This window comes from Carlito syrichta, unplaced genomic scaffold (assembly GCF_000164805.1).
Source record: "Carlito syrichta isolate Samal-C Ts95f unplaced genomic scaffold, Tarsius_syrichta-2.0.1 Scaffold288945, whole genome shotgun sequence".
In the NCBI taxonomy this organism is placed as follows: domain Eukaryota; kingdom Metazoa; phylum Chordata; class Mammalia; order Primates; family Tarsiidae; genus Carlito; species Carlito syrichta.
The window spans coordinates 427,633-454,286 of record NW_007233041.1 but is presented as its reverse complement, the minus strand read 5'-3'; the positions used below and the strand labels follow the sequence as shown (position 1 = coordinate 454,286).

The following is a 26,654-nucleotide window of genomic DNA, read 5'->3' as shown; positions in this document are numbered from 1 at the left end:
TTTTGTATACTTTTGCAAAGGAAACTAAAACATGCCCAATTATAAAATCTAAGAATATACAATTCCATACTAACATACATACCTGAGCTCTTAAGAATGATAAAAACCACTAGCACAAAAGCACCTTCAAAATTTAAAGAATCAGTTAATTAATGTGAGCAAGTCATTGTATTATTCTGCATAATTAATAACTAAGATTGCCACTCCAGTTCAGAGGTTTACTGGGATTCTGTGAGTACCTTCTTCTTCCAGAAATTCCAGCTAAGTTTGTTTGGGGTCAGGTAAGAAACAGTCAAAAAATAAGAAAATTATGGTTAACTGAGCAAATACAGAATCTTTTTTAAAAGGTAAAGCTCAGTTTTGATTTTTTCCCCCCTGAATGAAATCACATTCACATGTTTTTAAAGTAACAGTATAGCAGGACTCTGAGAGTCATAGCTATTTATATGATTGGCTGTTATAGAGGAAGAAAAACACAAAGCAGCATATAAACTGGTTATACAAACTATACAGATACCAATCTAGTGGGTTAGTGAGATGTTTTTCAATAACATACTGAGTGCTGAAACATGACATTTTTAATATCTTGTAAAATTTGATTAGTAATGGCAAATCATAATGTAGTTAATTACCAGGATTCCTCAAAATAATCAAGAGTAGGTAAGTGAATATAGGCATTTTACCTCCAGAATCTCAATTCTTCTCTCTTTCTCTGCCAACTGCTTTCTAAGTAGCATTATTTCAGCTGATGCCGGATTTAGTTTGGGATCTAAAGTTCTTATTACCTGTTTAAAGAAAAAATGTTATGTTCATTTTATATTTTCAAGTATTGAAAATACAAGAACAGTCTATAAAAACTGTGTAAGTAAAATGTAAAATAATCCACAAAGTAGATTAACTAACTCCTGGAGCCTGTTTTACAATCTAATTGGAGTAACAAAATTTACATTCTATAGACAAGATACAGTAGAATAATTCATTGTAAAATGGGAAGATCCTCATTCTAAAACCAAATTTCCCTTCTCCAAGGTTCAGTACTCAGGGATAGTCATTTAGCATTTTCAATACTCAAACTTTGAGCATTAAGGTCTTAAAATAATCCTTTCAATCTGACTTGAGAACTTTTTAAAAAAATCAAAATGAATTCACTAATTAAAGGGAAACTTGCTAATTTTACAAAGTAAGAGTAACATACACAAAAGAAGTTCTTAGTAATAAACTTTTTTTTACGAAGAAGAAATTCCTAGCAATAAACCTTTTTACTATTATTATCTAGTAATATGTAATTCAATATGTAAGATCAATATAATATACACTGTTGGCTTTACCTGCCAAGATGGGGTGATGAATTGCATTTATGTCCATTACTAAACATTGAGTAAAAAAGTTTGATCAGATGTAGTAAAGAGATCAGCTAAACTATATAGACAGCATACTGTCAGAAACCAATTTGGAAATGTTAGGTATATATTTCAAGCAAAAACTACAAATTTCCAATAACAGGCACATCTGTATGATATAATTATAAATCTACTAAACAGGGTTTAAAATTACACAATGAGTTAGGAAAATGTCACCTATATACATGTCTATATTTATAGAGGCAAGGAAAAAAGACTAGAAGGTAATATACCAAAATATTACTATGACTCACTTATTCATTCAAAAACTATTTAGTGAGTGTCAGCTGTGTTGCAGACACTGTGGCAGATGGGGATGCAGCAATTTATGAGACATGGTACCTGCTCTCATGGAATTCACACCATAAAAGAAGAACACATTAAATAATTTAAATAAAAATTTAATTACAAAGAACAAATCATAATTTTTTCCTAAATGATAAAAAGCCTGGTTGCAATAGTTTTATGTTTTCTCCAGTGAACATGTGGCATTATTATAGCCAGTATTTTAACTACTCCTTTAACCTTTCCCCCCAAGTAATGTTAAGGAGGAAAAAAGAAATCATGTTTATTAAAGCAAGCAACTATCTTTTAAATGATAATACTCAATGATGGTGAGAACATGGTATTCCATGTCATTTCTCTGATTAGTTATAATCCTTTTAAAATGTCATTTAGAAAAATGTATCAAGCATCTTATTAAAATGGTCTTATTCTATGGCCTAATGATTCCATTTCTAGGAAACAAGGCTAAGATAATAAACCAAAATAAAGGAAAGACTTTCTGTATAAGTATGTTGTCTACTGTCTTATTTCTAGGAGCAAAAATGGAAAGGGAAATGAATACAAACTATTTCCAAAAATAGGATAAGTAAATTATATATTCCACCAACTGAATATTATGTAGACATTATTTTACTTGTGAAAAGCCTACTCCATAAATGTAGTGTCTATCTTGTACTGCCTTATTCCCTTACTTACTATAGGAAGTTTCAATAAATATTAAATTATTTTTATTTTTAGAAATAATCATGAGGAAATGCTCACATTAAGTTTAAAAATATGAATTATATATATATGTGTGTATATATATACACACATACACGTATGTGTTATTATAACTAGTCAGAGAAAATATGCCCACAAAAAATGCACTGTTAAGAAAATACACCAAAACAGCAGTTGTCTCTGGGAAACTGTCTATATTTTATATTTTCCACTATAAACATTTGTACATTTGTAACTGGAGGAAACTTAACTGTGGCAGAGACTGACTGCATGTTTACCAAATCTATTTCCGTTTCCTTCTAGAAACATACCATAGCAGTATTTCCCAGCCTGCCCAGAAGTTGGGTGTAGCCACATGCCTGAGCTCTGCCCACTGAAATGGTAGTAAAAGCGATTTGTGCTATTTGCAGGCTTGACCCATTATATGTTTCCTATGCAATTTACACTCTTTCCTCATGAACTAGTTGGACAATGTCAAGTAAACCTGGGATCCCTATGTTGAAGAAGGCAGAGCCTATGTCAGCTTAGGGGTCTGTATAAATGCACGGAACAGAGTCCCTTCCCCACTCATGACAGACTCAATGTAATTAAGAAGAAAACGTCTAGCCTGTTAAGCCTTGAGTTTGAGGAACACTCAGAAAGTGTTTAATTGCCTTATCTAAAACTAAATGCTAAAATAATTTCAACCAAGTTTAAAAAGCTAAATTTTCACAAAAGGCAAAATGCTCATTTGCTAAAACACTATAAAATTTTATTCTTAGCAAATTTACGAAGATTCTAGCAAATAAAAAGTCTAGGCCAATTTTGCTAAGAACTATACATTATAGCAAAGACTTTTTGTAATAAGGTCATTACAGTCAATGTTTAAATAGTCCCTATTAGTTGTGTGCTTATTTTATCTGACATGGATGAGTGAGACTGAGAGTGCAAGAACTGATGTGTAGACACCCTAGGTTCCTGAGAGGTAAGGAAAGATAGTTAAGAGCAAAGTGACTAGATGAATATACAAGAATAGCAGTACAATCCAGTGAAACAGGCCTTATTAAAACATGGGCCACATAGGTTTGAGCTCTGAAAGATAAGCCACTCACATTCCTGGCTTTCTCCAAGTACATCTTATATCTTTCCTCCATTGCTTTCATATCTTCATCTTTCTTCTGAAGAGCAGCTTCAAGTTCATTGATCTTTTGTACTATTAGTGAAAATAAAATGAAACATGACCAGTTACTTACTATCTACCTGAAATACTCTATCCTCACAAAAAATTATGCATCATACTTATTTTCTAGAGCCTGATAGGAGAACTTCAAAGAGAAGGCTTTTATTTATTCTTTGTAGTGAATTATTATCTAAAACCTACAATCAATACATCCTCATTTATTTATCCCTTAAAAAATCTACAATCTGCTTTGTCTAGTTCTTTTTCTCCTTCTTACCAAGTATAATAAGCAAATATATTTTAAAATGTAAGCAAAAACCATAGAAAAAAATAAAGCATTTCTATATGTTTTGAAGCACATTTTAATCTGACTTGAAATCGCTTTTATTCACATTTCCATATATTAATTCTATAACATTTTTAAATGTTTGATACTTCTGCATATCAATCAGCTCATTTATTAGATTTTTTGTTGCTTTTAAATTATATTATTTATTAATGACTTCAGCACTAAAATTCATCATGGTCCTTATTTGCAATGTTATGTATCTACACGTTGTGCCAAACTTATATACAGTTCTCGCATCCTTCAACTAAAAAGGGCAAATCCTTAAATACACTGTAGTCTGATGCACGTTTGTACAGATACCTACCATTTTGATTTATATCTGGCTGCAGATCTTCAATGAGCTCTTGTTTCTTCTGTAATTCTTCATGGACCTCTGTTAGTTTTTCCCTAAGTAGGGAAAAGAGCATGGAACTTGGAGTCAAACAGATCTAATAATGAAAGTTTGTTCTGCCACATAACATTTGTGGACTTTGGGATGGTTGCTTTCTGATCTTTGGTTCATCACCTGTGAAATGGGACCATTACCTAAGGGCCCTATCAGAGTTGTAACGAGGATGTAAACTCCTGACTATAGGAGTTATTATAAGGATGTAAACTGCCTTGCACATGGTGGGTGCCAAAAAGGTTAAACTGTTTCCCTTGCCATGTAAAAGAAAGTATCATACAGGCTTGATCTTCTATATAATCTAGCTGTGATAGTTGTCTGCTTTGTTAAACTCTTCAAATGATATTAGCAATTGAACACTGTAGCAGTTTTGGACGGTTATCAGGCAGGCTGAATCTTTTAGCATGCTTTTTTTTTTCACTTGTTGGTGGCAGTGGTGAATATTCAATTAGCATCAGAATATTTGCTTTTATAAACAAAATCAGAAAAGATTAACTTTAGAGGCTTTTAGAACTCTTCCCCTTTCATATTTGAAATGAAATATCAGTTTTACTTACATATGAGCTTCCAACTTCTGCTTTAGTTTGCTGGACTATAAAATTAAAAAAAGTTGCTGTAAGATGACTACTTTGACAAAAGTAAAAATTCCAGACATTTACATCTCTCTCTCTCTCTCTCTCTTTTTTTTTTTTTGAGTTGGAGTCTCTGTCACCAAGGCTGGATGGAGTGCAGTGGCATGTTCATGCTCACAGGCACTGCAGCCTTGACGTGCTGGGTTTAGGCGATCCTTCCATCTCAGTTTTCCAAGTAGCTGGAATCACAGGCATGTACTACCATGCCCTGCTAATCTTTTTATTTATTGTAGAGACAAGGTCTCACCAAGTTGTCCAGGCTGGTCTCAAACCCGTGGACTCAGGCAATCCTCTCACCTCAGCCTCCCAAAGTGCTAGGATTACAGACATGAGTCCATAAGCCACCGTACCCTGCCAGACATCTAAATCTCTTTACCTTCTTCTGAAGATGTACAATATAAAAGTTACAAAGGTTTAAAAAATTTGTATTTCTAATGACATACTTTTAAAAGCATACAATTTTAGGTATTTTTTTATTTCAAAAGAGAAAGAAAGGAGAAAATAAAATGAGAGTATAATTGCAGAAAAAAGTTTCATATTTTTGAAAATAATAAAAATCAAATTTGAACCTGAAAAATAGCAAATGCAAGCTGAATGTGACATATTAAGAAGTATCAAACACTTAAATCTTTAAAAAATTATTTATTCAAAATATAAAATTTAAGATTTGAGGCCTTTGGTAAAGAACAGACTTAAATAACTGAAATAATTATCTTTAGAATAAAACATTATCATTATTAATGCAAGTACTTTAATATTAACACCAAAATGAAGCAACTGGATTGTTAAAAAGCAAAATTTAAAACATCAAAAAACAAAATTTAAAACATCAAACTTTTTAAAAAATACTTTAAATTGCAATAGTAGTTAAATATCTAGTGAATAGCTAAAGAGTTTAAAATATATAGTCTGAAATGTAACCGGAACACCAATAGATTAAACACAAAAGACTTAAATAATTTAAAAAGTAAAAATGCTGCACACCAAAGTGTACTCTCTCAAATAGATCCTATTTTAAAAGTATTCCCTAATGTGGCCTAAAATAATATTTGTATTAGAGAGGTTACAATACCGTATATATGCACATATGAGATGGCGCCATGCATGAGACGATTTCTATTTTCCAAGCCCCCAGGGAAAAAAGAGAAAATTATATAAAGCATATAAAAGACAGAAAGGAAATGCAACCCCTTTCAATCTTCCTTTTTATCTCTTTACTTACTCTGTAGAGTTTCCTCCCCCATCCACACAGGTATAACCATCTAACTTTCTATCTAATTTCAGTCAACCAATATACCTCTAATACATAACTAGCCCTTTTTCCTGTAATTTTTAATTAAACCCATCCTTCTCCCATTCATTACTCCTTTTCCTCTTCATATATAGAGATCAAACTATAGTAAAATTGCTAGATATATTAAGATTTAGGTTAAGTCTGATCTCTTTTCAATCTTCCTATCTCTGCCCTCACAATATCTGCCATCAAAAACCATTAGAAAATGGCAAGGCTATGAGTCAGGAAGGGAGGAAGAAATTAGGAGTGATGCCTCCAAGACTGCAGTAAGTTTCTGTCCTTCAGAGATTGGTATAATCCATTAGTGGAATGCTCTTTTGGTAGAAATAATTTTCCCATTCTCTATTTTTTTAATAGGAGGTTTCCTCAATTCTGACTGATTTACTCTCATTTGGATTCTTCTCAGGCCAGCCCCATTGGAAGTCCAGCAGAATCATGAAGGCCTCAAATGCAGCATGCCCGCAGTCAAAAATTTCACAAACTTAGGTGTAGCTGCTGAAGAAGGACAGTTAGAAACCACCTTACAACACATCTGGTCAATATATAGGCTACAAGATGGCAAAAATCACTGCATCTGTTATGCAGATATATACGGTATTTAAGGATACTCCCAATGATAGGGGTAGCACTTTCAAATACAAGATTAATTTGGGCATTAGGACCTATTAAAGAGAATCCATGCACAGTAGAATTACTATAATTTCTAGGTTACTTACACTTTCGCCTTCAGACTTGGAGCCTTGTTCCTGCAAACACTTCTGGAGGTCCTCAATCTGCTGCTGCAATTCTCTGATTCGCCCTTTGCTCAGCCTATTGTAAGATGGGTCATAAGTATTTATTTGTATTGAAAATTAAAGTAGTTAAGGATCCATAAAGGCACATTCATGCAAGTTAACTAAAAAAAAAAAATGCCTTGGTAACAATAACAAATGCAGAACAATTATCTACGACTAGGCATACAGCAGGCTACTTCTAAGAAAATACTTTTAAAAAGAAAGCATTTCATTTTTCCTGAAAGCATAAATGTCTAAGTTAAAAAATTTAAGAAACTTATATGTCAGTGACAAAAACATAACACTTCTGCACTATACTCACTGGTAGAAAAATTAGAAAACCAGCTCAATATTCTTTCAGTTGTAATATATATATGTATTTTTGAGTTGGAATCTCACTCCGTCACTCAGGTTGAAGTGCAGTGGCACACTCACAGCCACCCCAGCATTGACCTGCTGGGCTCCAGTGATCCTTCCGCTTCAGCCCTCCAAACAGCCAGAACTACAGGTGCAGGATAACACACCCGGCTAACTTCTTGGTCTATTGTAGAGATGAGGTCTCGCTAAGTTGCCCAGGTTGGTCTCAAACCAGCGGGCTCAGTCAGTCCACTTGCCTTGGCCTCCTGAAGTGCTGGGATTACAGGCTGAGCCACTGAGTCCAGCCTCAGTTGTATTTTTAATGAATGGAAACTGGGTTTCCTTCTTCTGTTTCAGATTTCACAGACTATTGGGAGAAGAAGGTCACCATTTTCCTACCATTTCTTCATGATTTTTCATTTAAATTCAAGAAATTAGTCCATATTTTAACTTGGCAAAATCCCACTCTTTAAAACTCTGCTTAAGAGCCACTTCCACTGGAGTTACCAGTAAGAGTTAGTATCCCTCCCTTCTTTCTTCTTTCTCTCCATACACTTAAGACATTCACACTTGCCTACTATCATACTCCATTGTTGCAGTTATCATATAATATAGCAGTTAACTATTCACATGTCTGTTGTTCTGTATTAATTCCCTAAAAGCTGAAACTTAGTATCACCAGTGCTAACAACTGGTATTGAACTATACAGGATAGCAATATTTAATGGTCTCTTCAGAAAGCTAAAATGTTGCTCTTCTCTTTTTTTGAGTTGGAGTCTCACTCTGTCACCCAGACTGGAGTGCAGTGGCATGCTCCCAGCCACCGCAGCCTCGACCTGCCGGGCTCAGGCAATCCTCCTGCCTCAGCTTTCCCAGTAGCCAGAACTGCAGGCGTGCACTACTGTGTCCAGCTAATTTTCTATTTATTGTAGAGACGAGGTCTTGTCAAGTTGCCTGGATAGGTCTCTAATCCATGGGCTCAGGCAATCCACTCGCCTTGGTCTCCCAAAGTGCTGGGATTATAGGCTGAGCCACTGAGCCCACCTCTTCTTTTAACCACAGTTGATAAAACAGGATACATACAAGTTTGAGAAAGAGACAGTTCCAATTTCTCTAAAATTTCTCTAGTACTCAATAAAGATTGGATAATAAATCTAAATACCTCATAGTAAGTGTGCCATTTATAAGAGGCAGGTTAGCATAGTGGTGAAGAGTAGAGATTCAGGAATGAGACTGACAGAGAGTTCAAATGTAGGTTCTGGAATATACTAGCTATGTAACTTTGGGTAAGTTATTTCACTTCTCTGTATCACTGTTTCCTTATCCATAGAAAAACAGACAATCATAGTTGTTATTTTATAGAGTTACTGTGAAGATTTACTAAGTCAATAATTTTAAAAAGTACTTAGAAAAGCACCTGGCACATAGTAAACACTATATAATGTTAAATGGTGTTGTTATTATAATAAGTTTTGAGCATCTCTTTGGCACCAGATAAGCACACCACTTGCTTTAAGCACATTATCTGTAATCTTCTTAACAACTTGTATTTATAGCTGAAGACAGTGTGTGTGTGAGTTTAAGTACCTGCCCAGAAACAGTTAAAAGCTGAGTTAGAAGAATGGGATTCAAATGTGACTCCACAGTCTATATCTATATCACTCCCACCTATGCACCAGACCACAGTAGAAAGCCAAACTGCCAACATTCGTTTGTTAAATTTTCTGACAGTTATGAAGACATCTAAATGAAATTCAAGAATAAGCAACATGGCTAACCAAGTCTGATAAAATTAACAATAATATGGCTGAAATGAATCACTTTAGCTCTTTCATAGAGTAAAGCTTACAGTGGTGAGAGACTACTGAAAAAAATTCAGACTACCTCTAGATAATTCTAATTGCTTTAACTACAATACTATTTTCTGCTTCTGTGAATCAAGACTTGGGCTAGGTAATGAAATCACCAAGCTTTTCAATTACTGAGGAGCACATCACCTCTGCTCGGTTTCCAGCTCATTCATCTTGCGGTGTTTCTGTTCCAGCTGCTCCTGGAGTTCTTCAATGCGCTCATTCTCAGTACCTTCTTGCTGTAAGCGAAGCATCTTGTTTTCATGTTGGAGTCGAATAAACACCTCCCTGGTGTTGAAAAGTAAATTTGCCTTTAATTTTTTAAAAACATGAATCATATTCTTTATTTAAAAAGGAAATTCCTGGAAGTCTGCATTTTGGTGTCTTAGAGGGCAAATTCTTTGATTCTACAATACCTGATGAGGGAACGTGGGCTTTGGAGGACAGCAAAATGTTCTTACAAAGACAAAGAGAGATGCAGCAAATTGTTGGACTTCCCTTCTAGAATCTGAATATGTGGCTGATCCTTTGGAACAAGACCAAATACAGCAAAAGCTTATATTAGAGAGATTCCAAAAAAAGAAATTCTGGTTTTGACTTCAGTGGAGCAGAGATCTCAGGAAACTACACTAAAGGTAGACCAGATTTCTCAAACCTTGAGAAATAACCACTGGGGCTTTTTTTGGTTTTTGCTGCATTCTGTGGATCCTAGCAGATATTGCCAAATTAATCAGAGAAACAGATTATATAGTGGAAGAAAAACATGGCTGCCTACAATTAACAAATTGCAAAATATATTTTTAAAGGGTCTAAAAATTGCATTCAAGTATGATTTACATAGGAGACGTACTATGGGAACTATTCTATGGGTAGGTAAACTTCTTTTGAATTTGTTTCTGCTCAGCACGAAGTTGATATGCTGTATTTTACTAATTCCATTTTTAACCATGTTTTTAATACAAAAGACGTTAGGATATAGATCATGTGAAATTAAAGGGTACCTTCAAGGAAAGTTAACTTTTTCTTTTGATAAGTGTGATATTCAATAAACTTTTCTAAATGGTTAAAAAAAAAAAAGGAAATTCCTGTCCAAACAACAGTTATCATTTTAAGATGCATCCAGTCCCAGCTAGGTCAGCTGGTAGGTCATGAGACTCTGAAAATGCAACCAAAAGTTCCGAAAGTTTTTAAGAAAAAATTATATACACTGCAAGTCTGTGCCTCAAAAACAAGTAATAAAAATTTAAAGGTATGCTATAAAAATTGTTATATATTTTTAAATGTTTATATGCATATCCCTAAGAAATTATATTACTTTGGTAATTGAAAAACTGTTTGCTAAAGGAAATAGAGAGCTTAGAAAATATATCAGATAAAAGTAATGAATTTAAGAAACTGTAATTCAACTAAAATTTTTAAATATACTTCATGATAGTAATAAAACAGTTTCTAGATCTTTTTCTTCTAGAAAAAATTTGTATTGAAGATATACATAAACATATTTTTAAATGCAAATAACAGTATTTAATAGAGATGTAATACAGTCCAACTTGTTCCTTTGTCAAATCCTTTCCCTCAAAGCAAACCGCTTTCAATCTCAATTAATCCCGATCTTTGTTCTTCTGAATGCTAGTATCATAACTCTAAAAAATAAGCTCGTCTGGATGTTTTTAAATTATTAATTTTAGCATGATTGACTCCCCACTAAGAAAGATTAGTAACTGCTCTCACTTTATACATTTACCACTTCCCCCATCAGAAGTTTATTAGTTATATTAATTTTTGTCTTCTAATAATTTCTAACTTTGAATAACATACTGAAGCCTCTATAGTTAAAGCAACTTTGTGCCACATAAATTCTAGACCCTAAGATTTTTTATAACATAGAACATGACCTCACCTAGTTAGAAAGGTCACATTACAAATCCAGAATATGTTATTCAACAGGTTAGTGAAATTCTACTCCTGATAAAGTTTTTAACTTCTGTAGTAGTAATAATAATCTGATTTAGAAAGTCTAAGCAGATGAGATAGTAATTTTCAGCTATGATTCATAAAACAAAAATGTTTTAAAGCATAAGAGATTTATAAAAATAAGAAATAATTTATAATATTAAGAATGGATTATCAATAGACAAACAAATTTACCTATATTCCACAGGCATAATCTCAGCAGCGAGATTCTCATAACTTTTTGTAGCAGATGCATCTAAACAATAACAAAAAATGAATTAGCATTTCAGTATCTCAACTATTAAAAAACTTTTCTAAGTCTAACAAAATTCACCTGTTTGGCTTAGGTGATCCTGTTGTACTTGTGAACATCGAAGCTCTTCATTTGTTTCTCTCAGAGTATCACGCTGCTCTATTAATCTCTATAAAAGAATTGTTGATGTCAGCAAAATATTTAATTTTTTCCCACAACGTATGTTATGTTTACAATAATTTATCTTAAGAAGTTAATTTGGTAACTATTGTTAAATTTAAAATGACAATGTTTTAGTTTTAGGAGGCTCATTTTCTCTTCCACAAGTTACATAAATAACAGTTGATATACAACATATGGCTTGTGATGTCCCCATCAAAATGAATGCAATTGAAACAGAGTACAAATATGCATCCATAAGGTAATAAAAGAACATGGAGTTTGGGGCATAAAGGCCACAGTTTGAATTCCAGTTTCATCAGTTCCTTGTTATATTATCTTGGCTGAGTCATTTAATTCTTTGGCTTTAGTATCCATACCTTCAAAATGGGAGTACGGATACATAAACCCTTGCAAAGGTGGTTTGAGTAACGAAGGTAGTAGCTTGTCAAGGATCCAGACAGAGGTTGGAATATAATAGATGCTAGAAACTAGTTATTTCTTTTTATAATTGTGAAATTCAGATGAAAGAAATGATAAGCATCCTGGAAGTATGCATTTGTGGAAAAACACCACTTTACAAGGAGAGAAAGCCAGTACATCATATCACTGTCTTTTATTTTAGAGCCTACACTAATGCCAAACTACTATGTTTTGGACAAAATGCTCATATTTAAATTATTTCCCTAGGACTTAAAGGAAAAGTACTTCTGCATATAAAATCATATTTTAAATGTTGTTATGTTTCAAGTCAATAAAATCCAAAATATACTATTATATAGCTCAAATTAATCTAACGGTAAATGGTGCTGATTCAAAGAGTCCACAAATGTCCTAAGGACCTCTGAATACTGCAACTTATAACTAGGGGCAGGCACAAAGACTTCTGTAAATCTGTTTCTCCATGAACGCAATGCACACACCAGTAGATCTGTCAATATCAAATTTTCAGAACTCTGGAAATAAACCAATATCCTACAATAATCTAAGGAACATTTATTAAAGAAAAATGCTAAATCGTGGTTAGAACAGTGAGCTTTTGCTCTTTTTTTGAGTCCAAGTCTCACTCTGTTGCCCAGACTGGAGTGCAGTGGCCGCTCCCAGCCACCGCAGCCTCAATCTACTGGGCTCCGGCGATCCTTCCGCCTCAGCCTTCCAAGTAGCTGGAACTACAGGCGCACGCTACCACGCCTGGCTAGTTTTTGATTTATTGTAGAGATGAGGTCTCGCCAAGTTGCCCAGGTGGGTCTCGAACCCGCGGGCTCAGGCAATCCACTCACCTCGGCCTCCCAAAGCGCGGGATTACAGGCTGAACCACTGAGCCCGGCCGCTTTTTGCTCTTTTAACTGGCCTTACCACTACTGCCTCTTGCTAATTCTGGAGTAACCTTGAAAACCAATAGTACCTCAATCATTGTAGCTGTGAAACGAACAGCTTTAGCAACCACCAGAAAGGGCAAACTAGAAATGGATCACCTCTTTAAAAATCCCATCCTCAGAGAACTGTCACTATCTAAGCTGTCTTGCAGCTCCCTAAAGAAACCTCATTTCTGGAACTTCTCATGATTTGATCTGATTCAGTGCTTGTTACGCAAGAAAGTTCCTACAGTATTCCCAAGGCAATTGCCAAAAACAATCAGCAATTGTTTACCACCACAGCTACTGAAGGTTAAGATAACAATTGGGGTAAACCATTGACAATCATTTGCAAGAAAGATCTCAGGAAAAGGATACTGACAGGAGGCTTTGAAAATCTCTGATGTGTCCCTGAATATCTACAAAGTCAGCTATGTGCAGCTTGTGCACATGCCAAGAAAAGACATGAGAGGGCCCCAATGTCTCAGATCTGAATAAACTTGAGGTCCTGTGCAACCAGAAATAAAGTCAAAGGCAGAGTTTCAAATTGCCTAAGTAACGACAGTGTTTTCCAACAAACACAAGGAGTTCTTTGGCAAAGGCCAAATTATTGGTTCAAGGCATCTACATAACCTCTGACCAATCAGGAACTAACCACAATGGTAACTGAGTAGTGACTTCAGTAGCTACATGATATAAAGAATGCAAGCATTGCAGAATTAGTCCAAAAACAAACAAACAACAAAAACTTAAAAAACCCCAAACAGCAACAACACACAAATTCTAAAGTTGGAAAAAAATCTGATTTCCAGTTTTGAGAGATATTATTTTAAATATCAGGTTTTCAACAAAAATATAAAACATACAAAGACACAAGACAGCCTATACACAGGGTTAAAAAACCATTAAACAAAAGCAGTCAGTAAGGTGGTCTAGTAGATGGAAATACTAAACAAAGTGAGCTATTATACATATGTTCAAAGAACTGAAGTAAATCAGGTGTAAAGAATTAAAAGAAATTATGACGTCTTACTAAATAAATTGTAAGAAAATTTTTTAAAAAGAACCAACTGAAATTCTGAATTGAAAAGCACAATAAATGAAATGAAAAATTTACTAGATGGGCTCAGCAGAACACTTGCGCAGAAGAAAAGAACCAGAAAACTTGAGAGTAAGTCAGTTGAAATTGTCCCATCAGAAGATTAAGAGAAAAAAATGAAAATGAAAAGTCTCAGGGATCTGTGTGCCACCATCAAGTGCAGCAACATATGCATAATGAGAAATAAAGGAGAGGGGGAAAAAAAGAAAATTTGAGCAACAATGGCTAAAAATTCCCTATTTCCCAAATTGTATGAAAAACAATCTATAGATCAAAGAAAGTAAAAAAAAAAAAAAACTCAAAAGTACAATAAACTCAAAGAGTTCCACACCTAGACACTTCAAACTGCTGAAATCCAGGGACAAACAGAATATTAAAGCAACCAAGAGAAAAATGATAAATCACATTTTAAAAAGGCTTAATAAGACTCACATCTGACTTCTCATAAAACACTGGAGGCTACAATACATAGTGGGATGACACAAAATGCTAAAAGAAAAAGACTGCAAAGCAAAAATTTTATATCTAGCAAGCAGCCTTTAATAAAGGATGAATTGAGAATTTTCTCAAACAAACAAAACAATTTGTCATTAGTAGACCTTCTCTACACAAAAACAAACAGAAAAAAAACTAAAAGGAATCATTCAGGTTGAAATAAAAGATACTAGTGAGTAATTTGACTCCAAACATATATAAGACACATAAATGTATCTTTAAATTTTTTATTCTTCAATCTGATTTAAAACATAACAACATGAAGTATTAATTATAAAACTATATTAATAAAAATGTAATGTGTATGAAAATAATAGCACCAAACCGTAGGGACGGAAAGATTCTATTTTGGAGTAGTTTTCAGTGTATTATTGAAGTTAAGTTAGTATTTTCCCAAATAGATTGTTTCAAATTCAAAAAAAAAAAAATTACTAATTGTAATCCCCTTAATAACTCATAGAAAACAACTTATGAAAGTATAGTAAAAAAGGGAACTAAAATGGTATATTAGAAAACAGCTAACACAAAAGGCGATAGTAGAGACACAAAGCGAAAAAAAGACATATAGAAAACGAATAACAAAATGACAGACCTAAGTGTTATTAGTGATTACATTGAAATGTAAATTGATTAAAAACTCTAATCAAAAAGCACATATTAGCAGAATGAATTTAAAGAATCACCCAACTAAATGCTAGGTGTAAAAGACAGAACTTAGTATCAAAGATACAAACAGTTTGACAAAAAAAGATAGAAAAAGAGATGCAGACAGTAACCAAAAGAAAGCCACAGAGTTATACTAACATCAAACAAAACAAACTTTAAGAAAATAGTGTTACTAGGAAAAAGAGGAACATTTTATGATGATAAAAAAATCAATCTACCTAGAAGATGTAAAAATTATAAACATAAATGAACCTAATAACACAGCTCTAAAATACATGAAGTAAAAATTGACAGAATTAAAGGATCAACATAATAGAGGTTTCAATACCCCACTTTCAATAATAGAACTACACACAAAAAATTAAGATGGAAATAGAAGACTTGAGCAATACTATAAACCAACTAAACCTAACAGACATAATAGAAGACTTCAACCAACAGCAGAACACGTATTCTTTTTAAATTTATATAGAACATTCTCCAAAACAGACTATATTCTAGACCCAATAAATTTAATAAGATAGAAATCATACAAAGTATGCACTCTGACCACAATGGAATTAAATGAGAATAGATGATGCAATGATATTTGGGATATTCAGACATATATAGAAATTGAACATGATACTCCTAAGTAACCAATGGGGCAAAGAAAAACCCCAAATGGGGCAAAGAAAATATACTAAAAGTATATTCAGAATAATTTTTTTAAAAAAGCAAGTCATATACTTTTAGTTTCCCTTGTGACTTTTTCTTTGCCCCATTGGTTACAGGGAGATGCAAATCAAAACCACACTGAGATACCACCTAACTCCAGTCAGAATGGCAATTATCAACAACTCAAAAAATAACAGCTGCTGGAGAGGGTGTGGTGAAAAGGGAACACTTCTACACTGTTGGTGGGAGTGTAAACCAGTGCAACCTCTGCGGAAAGCAGTGTGGTGATTCCTAAAAGCTCTAAAAATTGACCTTCCATATGACCCTACAATCCCCTTACAAGGAATATACCCTGAAGAACACAAATCACTCTATAAAAAAGATACCTGCACACGTATGTTTATCGCAGCATTGTTCACAATAGCAAGAACCTGGAAACAACCATGCTGCCCATCAAAACAGGACTGGATTAAAAAATATAGTACATATACACAATGGAGTACTACGCAGCCATAAAAAAGAACAAAATCATGAATTTTGCAGCAACCTGGATGGAACTAGAGTCTATAATACTGAGTGACCTCTCGCAGAAACAATAGATCCCGAATATCACATGTTCTCACTCATATAAATGGACCTTGAATATCCAATGCAATACTATAAGAAAAATGACTGACGGTACTGGGAAACTATGGGGGGGAGGGGGATGGGATTAACAGTAGCAAATATCTGTCGGGGGATGGGAAAACACCTCTTATCAACAGGGTGACTGAATGAAACATAATTGTACACCTAACCCTTAACTGTACCCCACAAAACCATAATAAAAAATACTGATTAATGAAAAAAAAAACAAGATGTAGCAAAAAAAACACTAAGAGGAAAATTCATAGCTGTAAACACCTATATTAAAAATGAAGAAAAATAACAAATCAATAACCAATCTTTCTACCTTAAGAAACAAGAAAGAAAACCAAACTAAACACAAAATCTGTGTTCCTTTACCAATGAATTAGTAAAGATTGGAGTAACAATAAATAAAATATATAACAGGAAAAAAATCAGCAAAACCACAAGTTGGTTCTGTGAAAAGGTCAAAATCAACAAACCTTTAGTTAAACCGAGACAGACAGACAGACAGAGATTGAAAGAAAAACTCAAATTACAAAAATTATGAATGAAGGAGAGGATATATTACTATACTTACAGAAACATCCTTGTTTCGTACAGAAAAAAAGATAAGAAATAAGTATAAACAATTGAATGCCAATAAATTAGATAAATTCACAAATATCTACAAAGATACAAACTACTGACACTAACTCAAGAAGAAACAGAATATCTGAATAGGCCTATAGCAACTGAAAAGATTGAATTAGTAATTTAACAACTTCCTACAAATAAAGCTCAAGCTCAGACAGTCTTACTGAACCCCCAAAAACACTTAAAGAAGAATCAATACCAATTTTCACAAACTTTCCCAAAACATAAAAAAGCAGGGAAAATTCCCCAACTCATTCTGTGTGGCCAGGATGATCTTAATAACCAATCCAGATGATGATTCGCAAGAATAATACAAAGCAATATCCCTTATAATATAGATTTTAAAAATTCAACAAATTACTTGCAAAGTGAACCCAGCAACATATTTTAAAAAGCATATAATATGACCAAGCAGAATTTATCTTAGAATTGCAAGATTAGTTTAAGATCCAACAATCAATGTGATATACCATATTAATATATTAAAGTATAAAAGTTATGAGTCATCTTACTGATCCAGAAAAAGCATATGACTAAATCCAATATCCTTTTATGATATCAGCATGCAACAAACTAGGACTAGAAGGAAACTTCTACAACTCATAGAGGGCATATTTTTAAGAAAATGCACAGCTAATATCATACTTATTGATAAAAGACTGAATGCTTTTCTCTTAAGATCAGGACTAATAGAATGATATCTGTTCTTGCTATTTCTATTCAACATTATACTGAAAGTTCCAGCCAGTACAATTTATCAAGAAAAAGAAATACAAGGTATCTGGATTGCAAAGGAAGAAGTAAATCTAATTCTATTTGCAGATGTCCTAATCTTATATATAGAAAATCCTAAGAAATCCACCCAAAAACAATAACTACTAAACAAATGCAACAAAGTTAAAAGGGTCAAGATCAATATTCAAAAATCAACTGTATTTCTATATGTCAACAATAAAAAATCCAAAAATGAAATTTAGAAATAGTTTCATTTAAAAATAACAAAAAGAGTAAAGCACTTAGGAATGCAGTTTTCAAATGTGCAAGTTGTGCACACTGAAATCTACCAAACATTGTTGAAGATACTTAAGACCTAAATAAATAAGATCATATTCCACACTTTTGGATCAGAAAAGTAATCCTACTAAGTGGCAACATACAAAAATTCTTATCAAAATCTCAGCTGCTTTTTTTGTAGGAATTGAAAAACTGATTCTGAGATTCACATGGAAATGGTAGGGACTCAGAAATTTTTTTTAAATCTTGAAAAGGAATAATAAAATTGGAGAACGCATACTTCCCAATTTCAAGAATTAAACTACAAAACTTCAGTAATCAATGATCAATATACTAGTGTGGTACTAGCATAAGATTAGACAAAGCGCAATAACAGAGAATTAAAAAACCAGAAATAAACCCTTACATTTATGGTCAAATCATTTTCCCTTTTAAAAAAATTAACAGATTTTATTAATTTTTTAGCAGTTTTAGATTTTCAGAAACATTAAACAGAAAGTACAGAGTTCCCATATATTTCCCTCATCCTTCTCCCAACTCCTTGTTTTCCCTATGTTAGCATCTTGCACTGGTGTGGTAATTTGTTAGAACTGATGAGCCAACACTGATACACTACCTTAATGAAAGTTCACGGTACACATTAGGGTTCACTCTTTTTTGTTATATACTCTATGGGTTTTCACAAATGTATAGTGACATGTATATATCTTGCAGTGTCATGGTCAATTTTTAACAAAGTTATCAAGACCAGTGTCCCCCAACCTTTTTGACATCAGGGACGGGTTTCACGGAAGACAATTTTTCCACTGATGGGGGTGGGGTGGGGAGTTGGAGGGGGGTTCATCAGGCATTAGATTCTCATCAGGAACGTGCAACCTAGAACCCTCAACATGCACAGTTACAATAGAGTTTGTGCTCCTATAAGAATCTAATGCTGCAGGGCTCGGTGCTAAGCCTGTAATCCCGCACCTTTGGGAGGCTGAGGTGAGTGGACTGCCTGAGCCCGTGGGTTCAAGACCCGCCTGGGCAGGTGAGACCTCATCTCTACAATAAAATAAAAAAATTAGCCGGGCGTGGTAGTGCAGGCCTGTAGTTCCAGCTACTTGGAAGGCTGAGGCGGAAGGATCGCCGGAGCCCAGCAGGTCGAGGTTGCGGTGGCCGGGAGCGGCCACTGCACTCCAGTCTGGGCGACAGAGTGAGACTCCAACTCAAAAAAAAAAAAAAAAAGGAATCTAATGCTACCGCTGATCTGACAGGAGGTGGATGGAGCTCTGCTTCCCCCGCCCCCTGCTCACTTCCTGCTATGTGGCTCAATTCCTAACAGGCCACAGACTGGTACCAGTCCACAGTCCACAGATCCCTGATCAAGACAATTCAATGGGGGACATAATCACTTTATCAACAAATGGTCCTGGGACAATTGGATAACACCACACAAAAGAATAAAGTTAGACCCCTAGCTCACACCATGTACAAAATGGATCATAGACCAAATATAAAAGGTAAAACTATAAAACTCCTAAAGGCAAAATGCAGGAGTAAATCTTTGTACCTTAAGTTACACAATAGTTTCTTATAAATATCATCAAAAAAGCACAAGCAACAAAAGAAAAAATAGATAACTCTGACCTCATCAAAATGAAAAACGTTGGCTGCAAATAACACAATCAAGAAAGTGAGATGATAACATACAGAACAGGAAAAAATATTTGTAAACCATATATCTAACAAAGTACTTCTATCTACAATATATAAAGAACTCTTATAACTCAATAATAAAAAGGCATATAACCTAAGTAAAACATGGACAAAGGATGTGAAGAGTCATTTTTTTCAAGGAAGATATACAAATGGCCCATAAGTACATGAAAGGTGCTTAACATCATCATCAGTAAAGAAATGCAAATCAAAATCACAATGACATGACACTTTGCATCTACTAGGATAGCTAAAAATCAAAAAGTCAAGTAATAAAAAATGTTAACCCAGCAATACCATTCCTGTGTATAAACTCACGAGAAAGGAAAACGTACACAAATAAAAGTTTGTACATAAATGTTCATAGCAGCATTATTCATAACAGCCAAAAAGTAGAAAAAATTCAAATGTCCACAAACTGGTGAATGGGTTAACAAAATGTGGTATATCCACACAATGGAGCATTATTCAACAATAAAAGGAATAAAGCACTGATATATACAACATTGATGAACCTTGAAAGAATCAGTCACAAAATCCACCAAGTAACTTATTATATATTCTCAATAATCTAGGAAAATCTGTAGACAGCAAGTACATTAACACTTGCTCAAACTGGGGGAAAAGGGAACAGAATGTAGAGCAACTGCTGATAAGCATGGTGATGGCAGTGTCTAAAATTTGATTATAGTGATGGTAGCACAACCCTATGAATATACTTACCACTGACTTGTATATTTTAAATAAGTGAAATTTATGATATATAAATTACATCTTAATAAAGCGGTCACAAAATTGTTACCTATGGTCCTTGCAATCAAGAAGTTAACAGTCTAGAGTTAGAACATTCACTAAGACTTATGACCTTGGCTCCGTTAATTCATCTTCCCTTGTCAAGAAAACTAACAATATTGAATGAAGAAGAAATAGTCATTTTTACAAGACTGTCTTTCACGTAAAGATTTTCAGTTTGAAGGAAGACAGAACTGGTTAATATCACTAGCATTCTAGGAACAGCAAGGGTAGTATAAAACCAAAAGAAGAATGATATATTCCTTATCAGTTATATTTACGCTTACCTCTTTTTCCTTAAGTAAAGCTTCATGTTTTTCTTCAAGTCGTTTCATTTCAAATGCTAGTGTGTCCGCCCTTTTGGATTCAGAGGAAAGTTTAGCATGAAGATCCTGAACCTTATGTCAGAAGCAAAAGTAAAAAATAACAGTATATAAAATTGATAGTCTTTCAGAGTTGAGTAAATGAGAAGCTAGTTGGAAATAAAATACACTAAAATTACAGTCTAACCCTAAACATTTGTGGAAAGTAGCATGTAGATAATAAAAATTAGCAAAAATTTTAAATGCTCAAATAATAACTTCGCCAAAAAATTAAAAATCACCTTCAATTCTAATGTTGTTTGATAAATAGCAAAAGAGATTATTTTAGGTGACAGTTCCATTCTTTAGGTATTTACCACTGGTTACCAGAAATGCTAATGAACAAGTTCAAAAATAAAAAACAAACTCAGAAGGGCAATAAAAAGGCAAAGGACCCAGAAAACTCAAACTCAATTATCAACCCAAATCAAAATTATAGATAGAAGAAATTCATCAGAATAAATTCACAGCTTATTATATGCAATGCTTCTTAATTTCTGCACCCATTCTCAAAGGATCAAATGGAATAACATCACTGAATTCAAATTTATCAATTAAAGATATTTTCTTACCTGTCTTTTGTATGTTTCTAATTGTGTACGTGCTGCATTCGCCTTCTTTAGTTCTTCTTCTAAGCTGACTGTATTATGCATATACATCATGTTGGTTTCCTGTAAAGATTTCACCTGCTTGCGAAGGTCATTCAGATCTTGTAGCTTCTGACGATATATCTCAACTGTTGATTCCAGTTTATTTGCTTTATCAGAAGTAGCCCTGTAATAGTAAAGACTAAGCATTACTGTGTAAAAACTAGTATGTGCACATAATTTTATTTCGGTTGTAAAAGGAATCTTAAAAGCTATACCCCCCCCCAAAAAAAAGAAAGAAAAGAAAAAAAATGAGAGACAGAAACAAGAAAAAGAAATTGTAAACTTTGTGAGAACTTTAGAAACAGACTTGAGCCTAAAACCATCTACAATTCAACCTTTTGGGTACAAAGCTATCAAAATAAAAATGCTCCAAATTGGACAAACTAAATTTTCAAGCTGCTTTACATATTAGCACAATGTATAAAAAAGAATAGTTTTTACATACAATTGAACAATTCTGAGCCACTCTAGCTTATGGGTGAACCTGCTTTATGTATTTCATTTATGTAGTTTTATTCTAAGTATTTGATAAACCGTACTTAAAAAGTTGATTCAATTTATAAATTTGTCTAGCAAATCACTCCTTTGGAGTTTTGCTTATCTGACTTAAATAAGTAACCAAACAAACCAAATCACTTCATTATCACCAGCAGTTTCAAATGAATGATTATAAAAATGTTGTTTCAAATGGATATTACAAACTATAGAAAATAAGGAAAAATTAACATAAAATATAAAGATCATGTGACTACTCTGTTCACTAAGTAATATTTCAGAGGCAAAAGCTAAATATAAGTTTTATATTGTCAAAAGATAATTCTCCATGAAATAAATGCTAGGATGCTTGTCTATATCTTTTATCAAATGTCAAAATACAAACTGAGAATACATTTCCTTACACAAAAGTTTCACAAATATAATGATGGATAACAAGGAGACCAAGTTAAATGTATCTATAAATAATGCAGTTGATAAATTTTAAGAAAAAGGTCTCATGTGGGGTTTATAGGTTCTAATGTGAAATTGTTCTAAGAAGAAATGAATATTATCCTTGAATTGCAATTACAATCAACAAGCATAAAAGAAGACTAGTAGCCTTCAATATATATCAATACTTGACATACAGAATAAGCCTAACAATCCCTGATTAAAATATGAAATACTCAAATTGATTAAATAATAACTTAGAAGTGGTATAATTATATTTAGACATTCCATACCTAAGAACATCTATTTCATCTTTCAGGGCTCTAGTTTCTTCAGCAAGGCTAGTCAAGTCATCATTCCTATGCTGAAATTCAATCAGTTGCTTTTCAAGTTCTTCACAGTGAACACGGTAATCATCTTTTGCAGCTTCAAGCCTTGAACAAAGAAAATATTTGTAATATAATTTCTATGATTTGCTTTTTTACTGAGACATGAGCTTAGGATAACATATTAAAATTTTTTTAAATTCTACATTCAAAAGAGAAAAGATTATAAAAATAACATACTTTTCAGCTATTAATTTTGCGAAAGATCTAAGAAGTAAACGCAATGTTCTAAATGTTCATTTTCACTTATGAATTACCATACTTAGTTATCCCTAGTCCTAACAAATTTTAATTTCAAAGATGAAGAGAAAATGCATAAGATACAAATGCATTTTAAAATATACATAGCATGCAAAGTGGCACAATATTAACTGTGTAGATTGTGATACATTGAGGAACACATATTACAAACCCTAGAGCAACAACAAAAACGAAAGTGACAACATAGTAAAATCAAATGTTAAAAATTGTTTGACTAGCCCAAAAGAAAGAAGGAAAGAAAAAGAACAAATATGACAAATGAAAAACAGTAAATTAATAGATCTAAATACAGCCATATCATAATTACATAAAAGGTAAATGAAAACACAAATTAAAGACACAGAGACAATCAGAATTAAAAGGTGCAAACATATGCTAATTACAAGAGATATCTTAAATATAAAGAAATAAATAAAATGAAAAAGTGAAACAAATATATGCCACGTAAGCAGTAACCAAGGAAAGCTGGGATGGCTACCTTAATATCAAATATTTCTTATTTTTTACAATTTTTAAAATTTTAGATTCAGGGGGTGCAAGAGCATGTTTGCTCCATGGGCATAACACATACTGGTGGGGATTGGGCTTCAGGTGTCCCCAATCCCCAACTAATGAACACTGTACCCAACAGGTATAGATTTTGAAACTTTGCTCCCCATTTTGTCCCATGTCTGTTATTTCCATCTTTATACCCATTTAACTCGCACATATGAGAACATGTGACATTTGGTTTTGTTTCTGCTTCTCCAGCTCTACTCTAGCTGCAAAGAACATGATTTACTTTCTATGTCTACACAGTATTCCATGGTGTATGTATACCACATTTCCTTTATCCAGTCAATTGCTGATGGATGCTTAGGTTGGTTCCATGACTTTGCTATTGTGAACAGTGCTGAAATGAATATACAAGTGCAGGCATCCTCTTTATATAATGATTTCTTCTCCTTTGGGTAGATACTCAGTAGTGAATTACTGGGTTGAATGATGTACTTTTAAGTTCTTTGAGAAATCTCCATGTTGTTTTATATAGAGGTTGAACTAGTTTACATTCCCATCAACAGTGTATGAAAAGCATTCCCCTTTTACCACATTCCAGCCAGCATCTGTTGTTCTTTGATTTTTTTTTTTAATGATAGTCATTCTGACCAGTGTAAGATGGTGGTTTTCATGTGCATTTCTCTGATGATTAGTGATGTTGAACATTCTTTCATAAAGTTTGCTGGCCACTTGTATGTCTTCTTTTGAGAAGTGTTTATCTATATCCTTTTTTCATTTTTTGATAAGTTGCTAGTTTTTCTTTTCATGTTGAGCTATTTGATATTAGTCCTTTGTCTGAGGCATAATTTGAAAATATTTTCTTCAATTCTGTAGATTTTCTGTGCACTCTTTTGGTTATTTATTTTGCTGGGCAGAAGCTTTTCAATTAACTTAATTTCTCTATTTTTGTTTTTGCCTCATTTGCCTTTGGGGTCTTCATCATTAATTTTTTGCCTAGGCCAACATCCAGAGAGTTTTTCCTAGGTTTTTGCCTAGGATTTCTAAATAGTTTCATGTCTTATGTTTAAGTCTTTAATTGATCTGAGCTAATTTTTGTATATGGTAAAGATGTAAGGGGATCCATTTCATTCTTCTGCATATGGCTAATTATCCCACCACCATTCACTGAATAGTGTGTCCTTTCCTATTGTTTATTTTTGTTGGTTTTCTCAGAGATTCGTTGGTTGTAGAAATGTAGCTTTATTTCTAGGGTTGTCCATTCTATTCCTTTGATCTATTTTTGTACTAGTACCATGTTGTTTTAGTTACTATAGCCTCAAACAAAGTAAGTTTTAAGACAAAAAGTACGAACAAAAATAGAGATATTTCATAATTATAAAAAGCCAATTCATAAAAAAGACACATCATGAATGTATATACACATAAAAACATAGTTTTAAAATACACAAAGCAAAAACAAATTTAAACCAAAGGTAGTAATTCATAAATCCAGTCACTGTTTGAAATTTTAACACGTCTCACAATAAATGCTAAAACAAAAATATCAGTAAAAATACAGAAGAGATCTGAATAATATTATTAGCCAGCTTGATGTATCTGACATTTATAGAAAACATAAGCCCAAAAGTACAGAGTACACATTCTTTGCAAGTGCACATGTAACACTCAACACAATAAAATATATGATGAGCAATAAAATGTCTTAATAAATCAAAAGACTGAAATCTCATGGAGCATGTTCTCTAGTGATAAAGGCTTATTAAATTAGAAATCAGTTACAATAAACAGTTTAGAAAAGCTTTAAGCATTTGGAAATTAAACAACATATTTCTAAATAGCCCACGAGTCAAGGAAGAACTCACAGGGGAATTTAGAAAATGCTTCAAACAATAACAAAAAAGACAATCAATCAAATTTTGGGGACACAACCCCCACCCCAAGTCAAGTGTCTCTTTAAAGCCAAGTGTTTCTTGGCTTTAAAGGTTTATGTTAGAAATGAAGAAAGGTTTAAAATCAGTGACCTGAATTCAACTTCAAGAAGGTAGAAAAAGAAGAGAAATTTAAATCCAGAGTAAGTATTAAGAAAGAACAGAGATCTAAAACTAAAAATATAGAAAGTCAATAAGGGTATTTTAAAAATCAATAAAATTGATGACCCCTAGTAAGAGTGATCAAGAAAAGTGAAAGAAAACAGAAGCAATATCAGGAATATAAAAGGATAGATAAAAAGGGTATACCACCACAGCTTTTATAGTATCAAAATAATAAGAGAATAATCATGAACAGCTTCATGCCAACAAAATAAACAGATACACTGAAAAATACAACATACCAAACTGACATAAGATGAGACAGGAAATATGAAAAGTCCTTTGACCATTAAAAAATTAAATTTGTCATTAAAAGCCCTTTTACAAAGAAAACCACAGACCCAAATTGCATTACTGACAAAGTGCATCAAACATTTAAGAAAGAACTAATAATATTTTCACATGAACTCTTTCGGAAAATAGAGAAGGAGGGAATACTTCTTGGATATTCTGAGAGTAGCAGAACTGTGATAACTGAAAAAGACATTACAACAAGAAGAAAGTTTCAGGCCAGTATCTATTACAAAGACAGTTACAAAAATTCTTTCAAAATATTAGCAAACTGAATCTAGTTTCATATACACACAAACATATTTATTTATACAGGATAATAAAATACGAACAAAGTGGATTATCTCTAGAATATAAGATTTTTAACATTCAAAAAGAATATATTAAAAGAATAATATATTAAAAGACTATATTAAAAGAATAATAAAAACTTTTTTCAAAATGCAGAAAAATCATTTGACAAAAATCTACACCCAATTATGATGGGGAAAAAAAAAACTCTTAAAAGCCAGAAACAAAGGGAACTCCTTCAATCTGATAAAAAGCTACAGCTAGCATCATTCTTGATGACACTTAAT

General features: G+C 33.2%; 1 protein-coding gene across 1 annotated transcript in view; it reads right to left on the bottom strand.

Moving 5' to 3' along the window:
* HOOK1 (hook microtubule tethering protein 1) overlaps positions 1–26,654 on the bottom strand; it is a 58,498-nt gene that overhangs the window by 4,125 nt on the left and 27,719 nt on the right. Inside the window, exons 10-20 of the mRNA XM_021710430.1 lie at positions 22,844–22,984; positions 21,546–21,747; positions 20,899–21,009; positions 11,495–11,582; positions 11,356–11,416; positions 9,355–9,495; positions 6,944–7,037; positions 4,859–4,893; positions 4,221–4,303; positions 3,500–3,600; positions 684–785 (exon numbers count right to left, since the gene is read on the bottom strand). Coding sequence (XP_021566105.1) covers positions 684–785; positions 3,500–3,600; positions 4,221–4,303; positions 4,859–4,893; positions 6,944–7,037; positions 9,355–9,495; positions 11,356–11,416; positions 11,495–11,582; positions 20,899–21,009; positions 21,546–21,747; positions 22,844–22,984 — 1,159 coding nt within the window. The remainder of the gene's footprint in view (positions 1–683; positions 786–3,499; positions 3,601–4,220; positions 4,304–4,858; positions 4,894–6,943; positions 7,038–9,354; positions 9,496–11,355; positions 11,417–11,494; positions 11,583–20,898; positions 21,010–21,545; positions 21,748–22,843; positions 22,985–26,654) is intronic.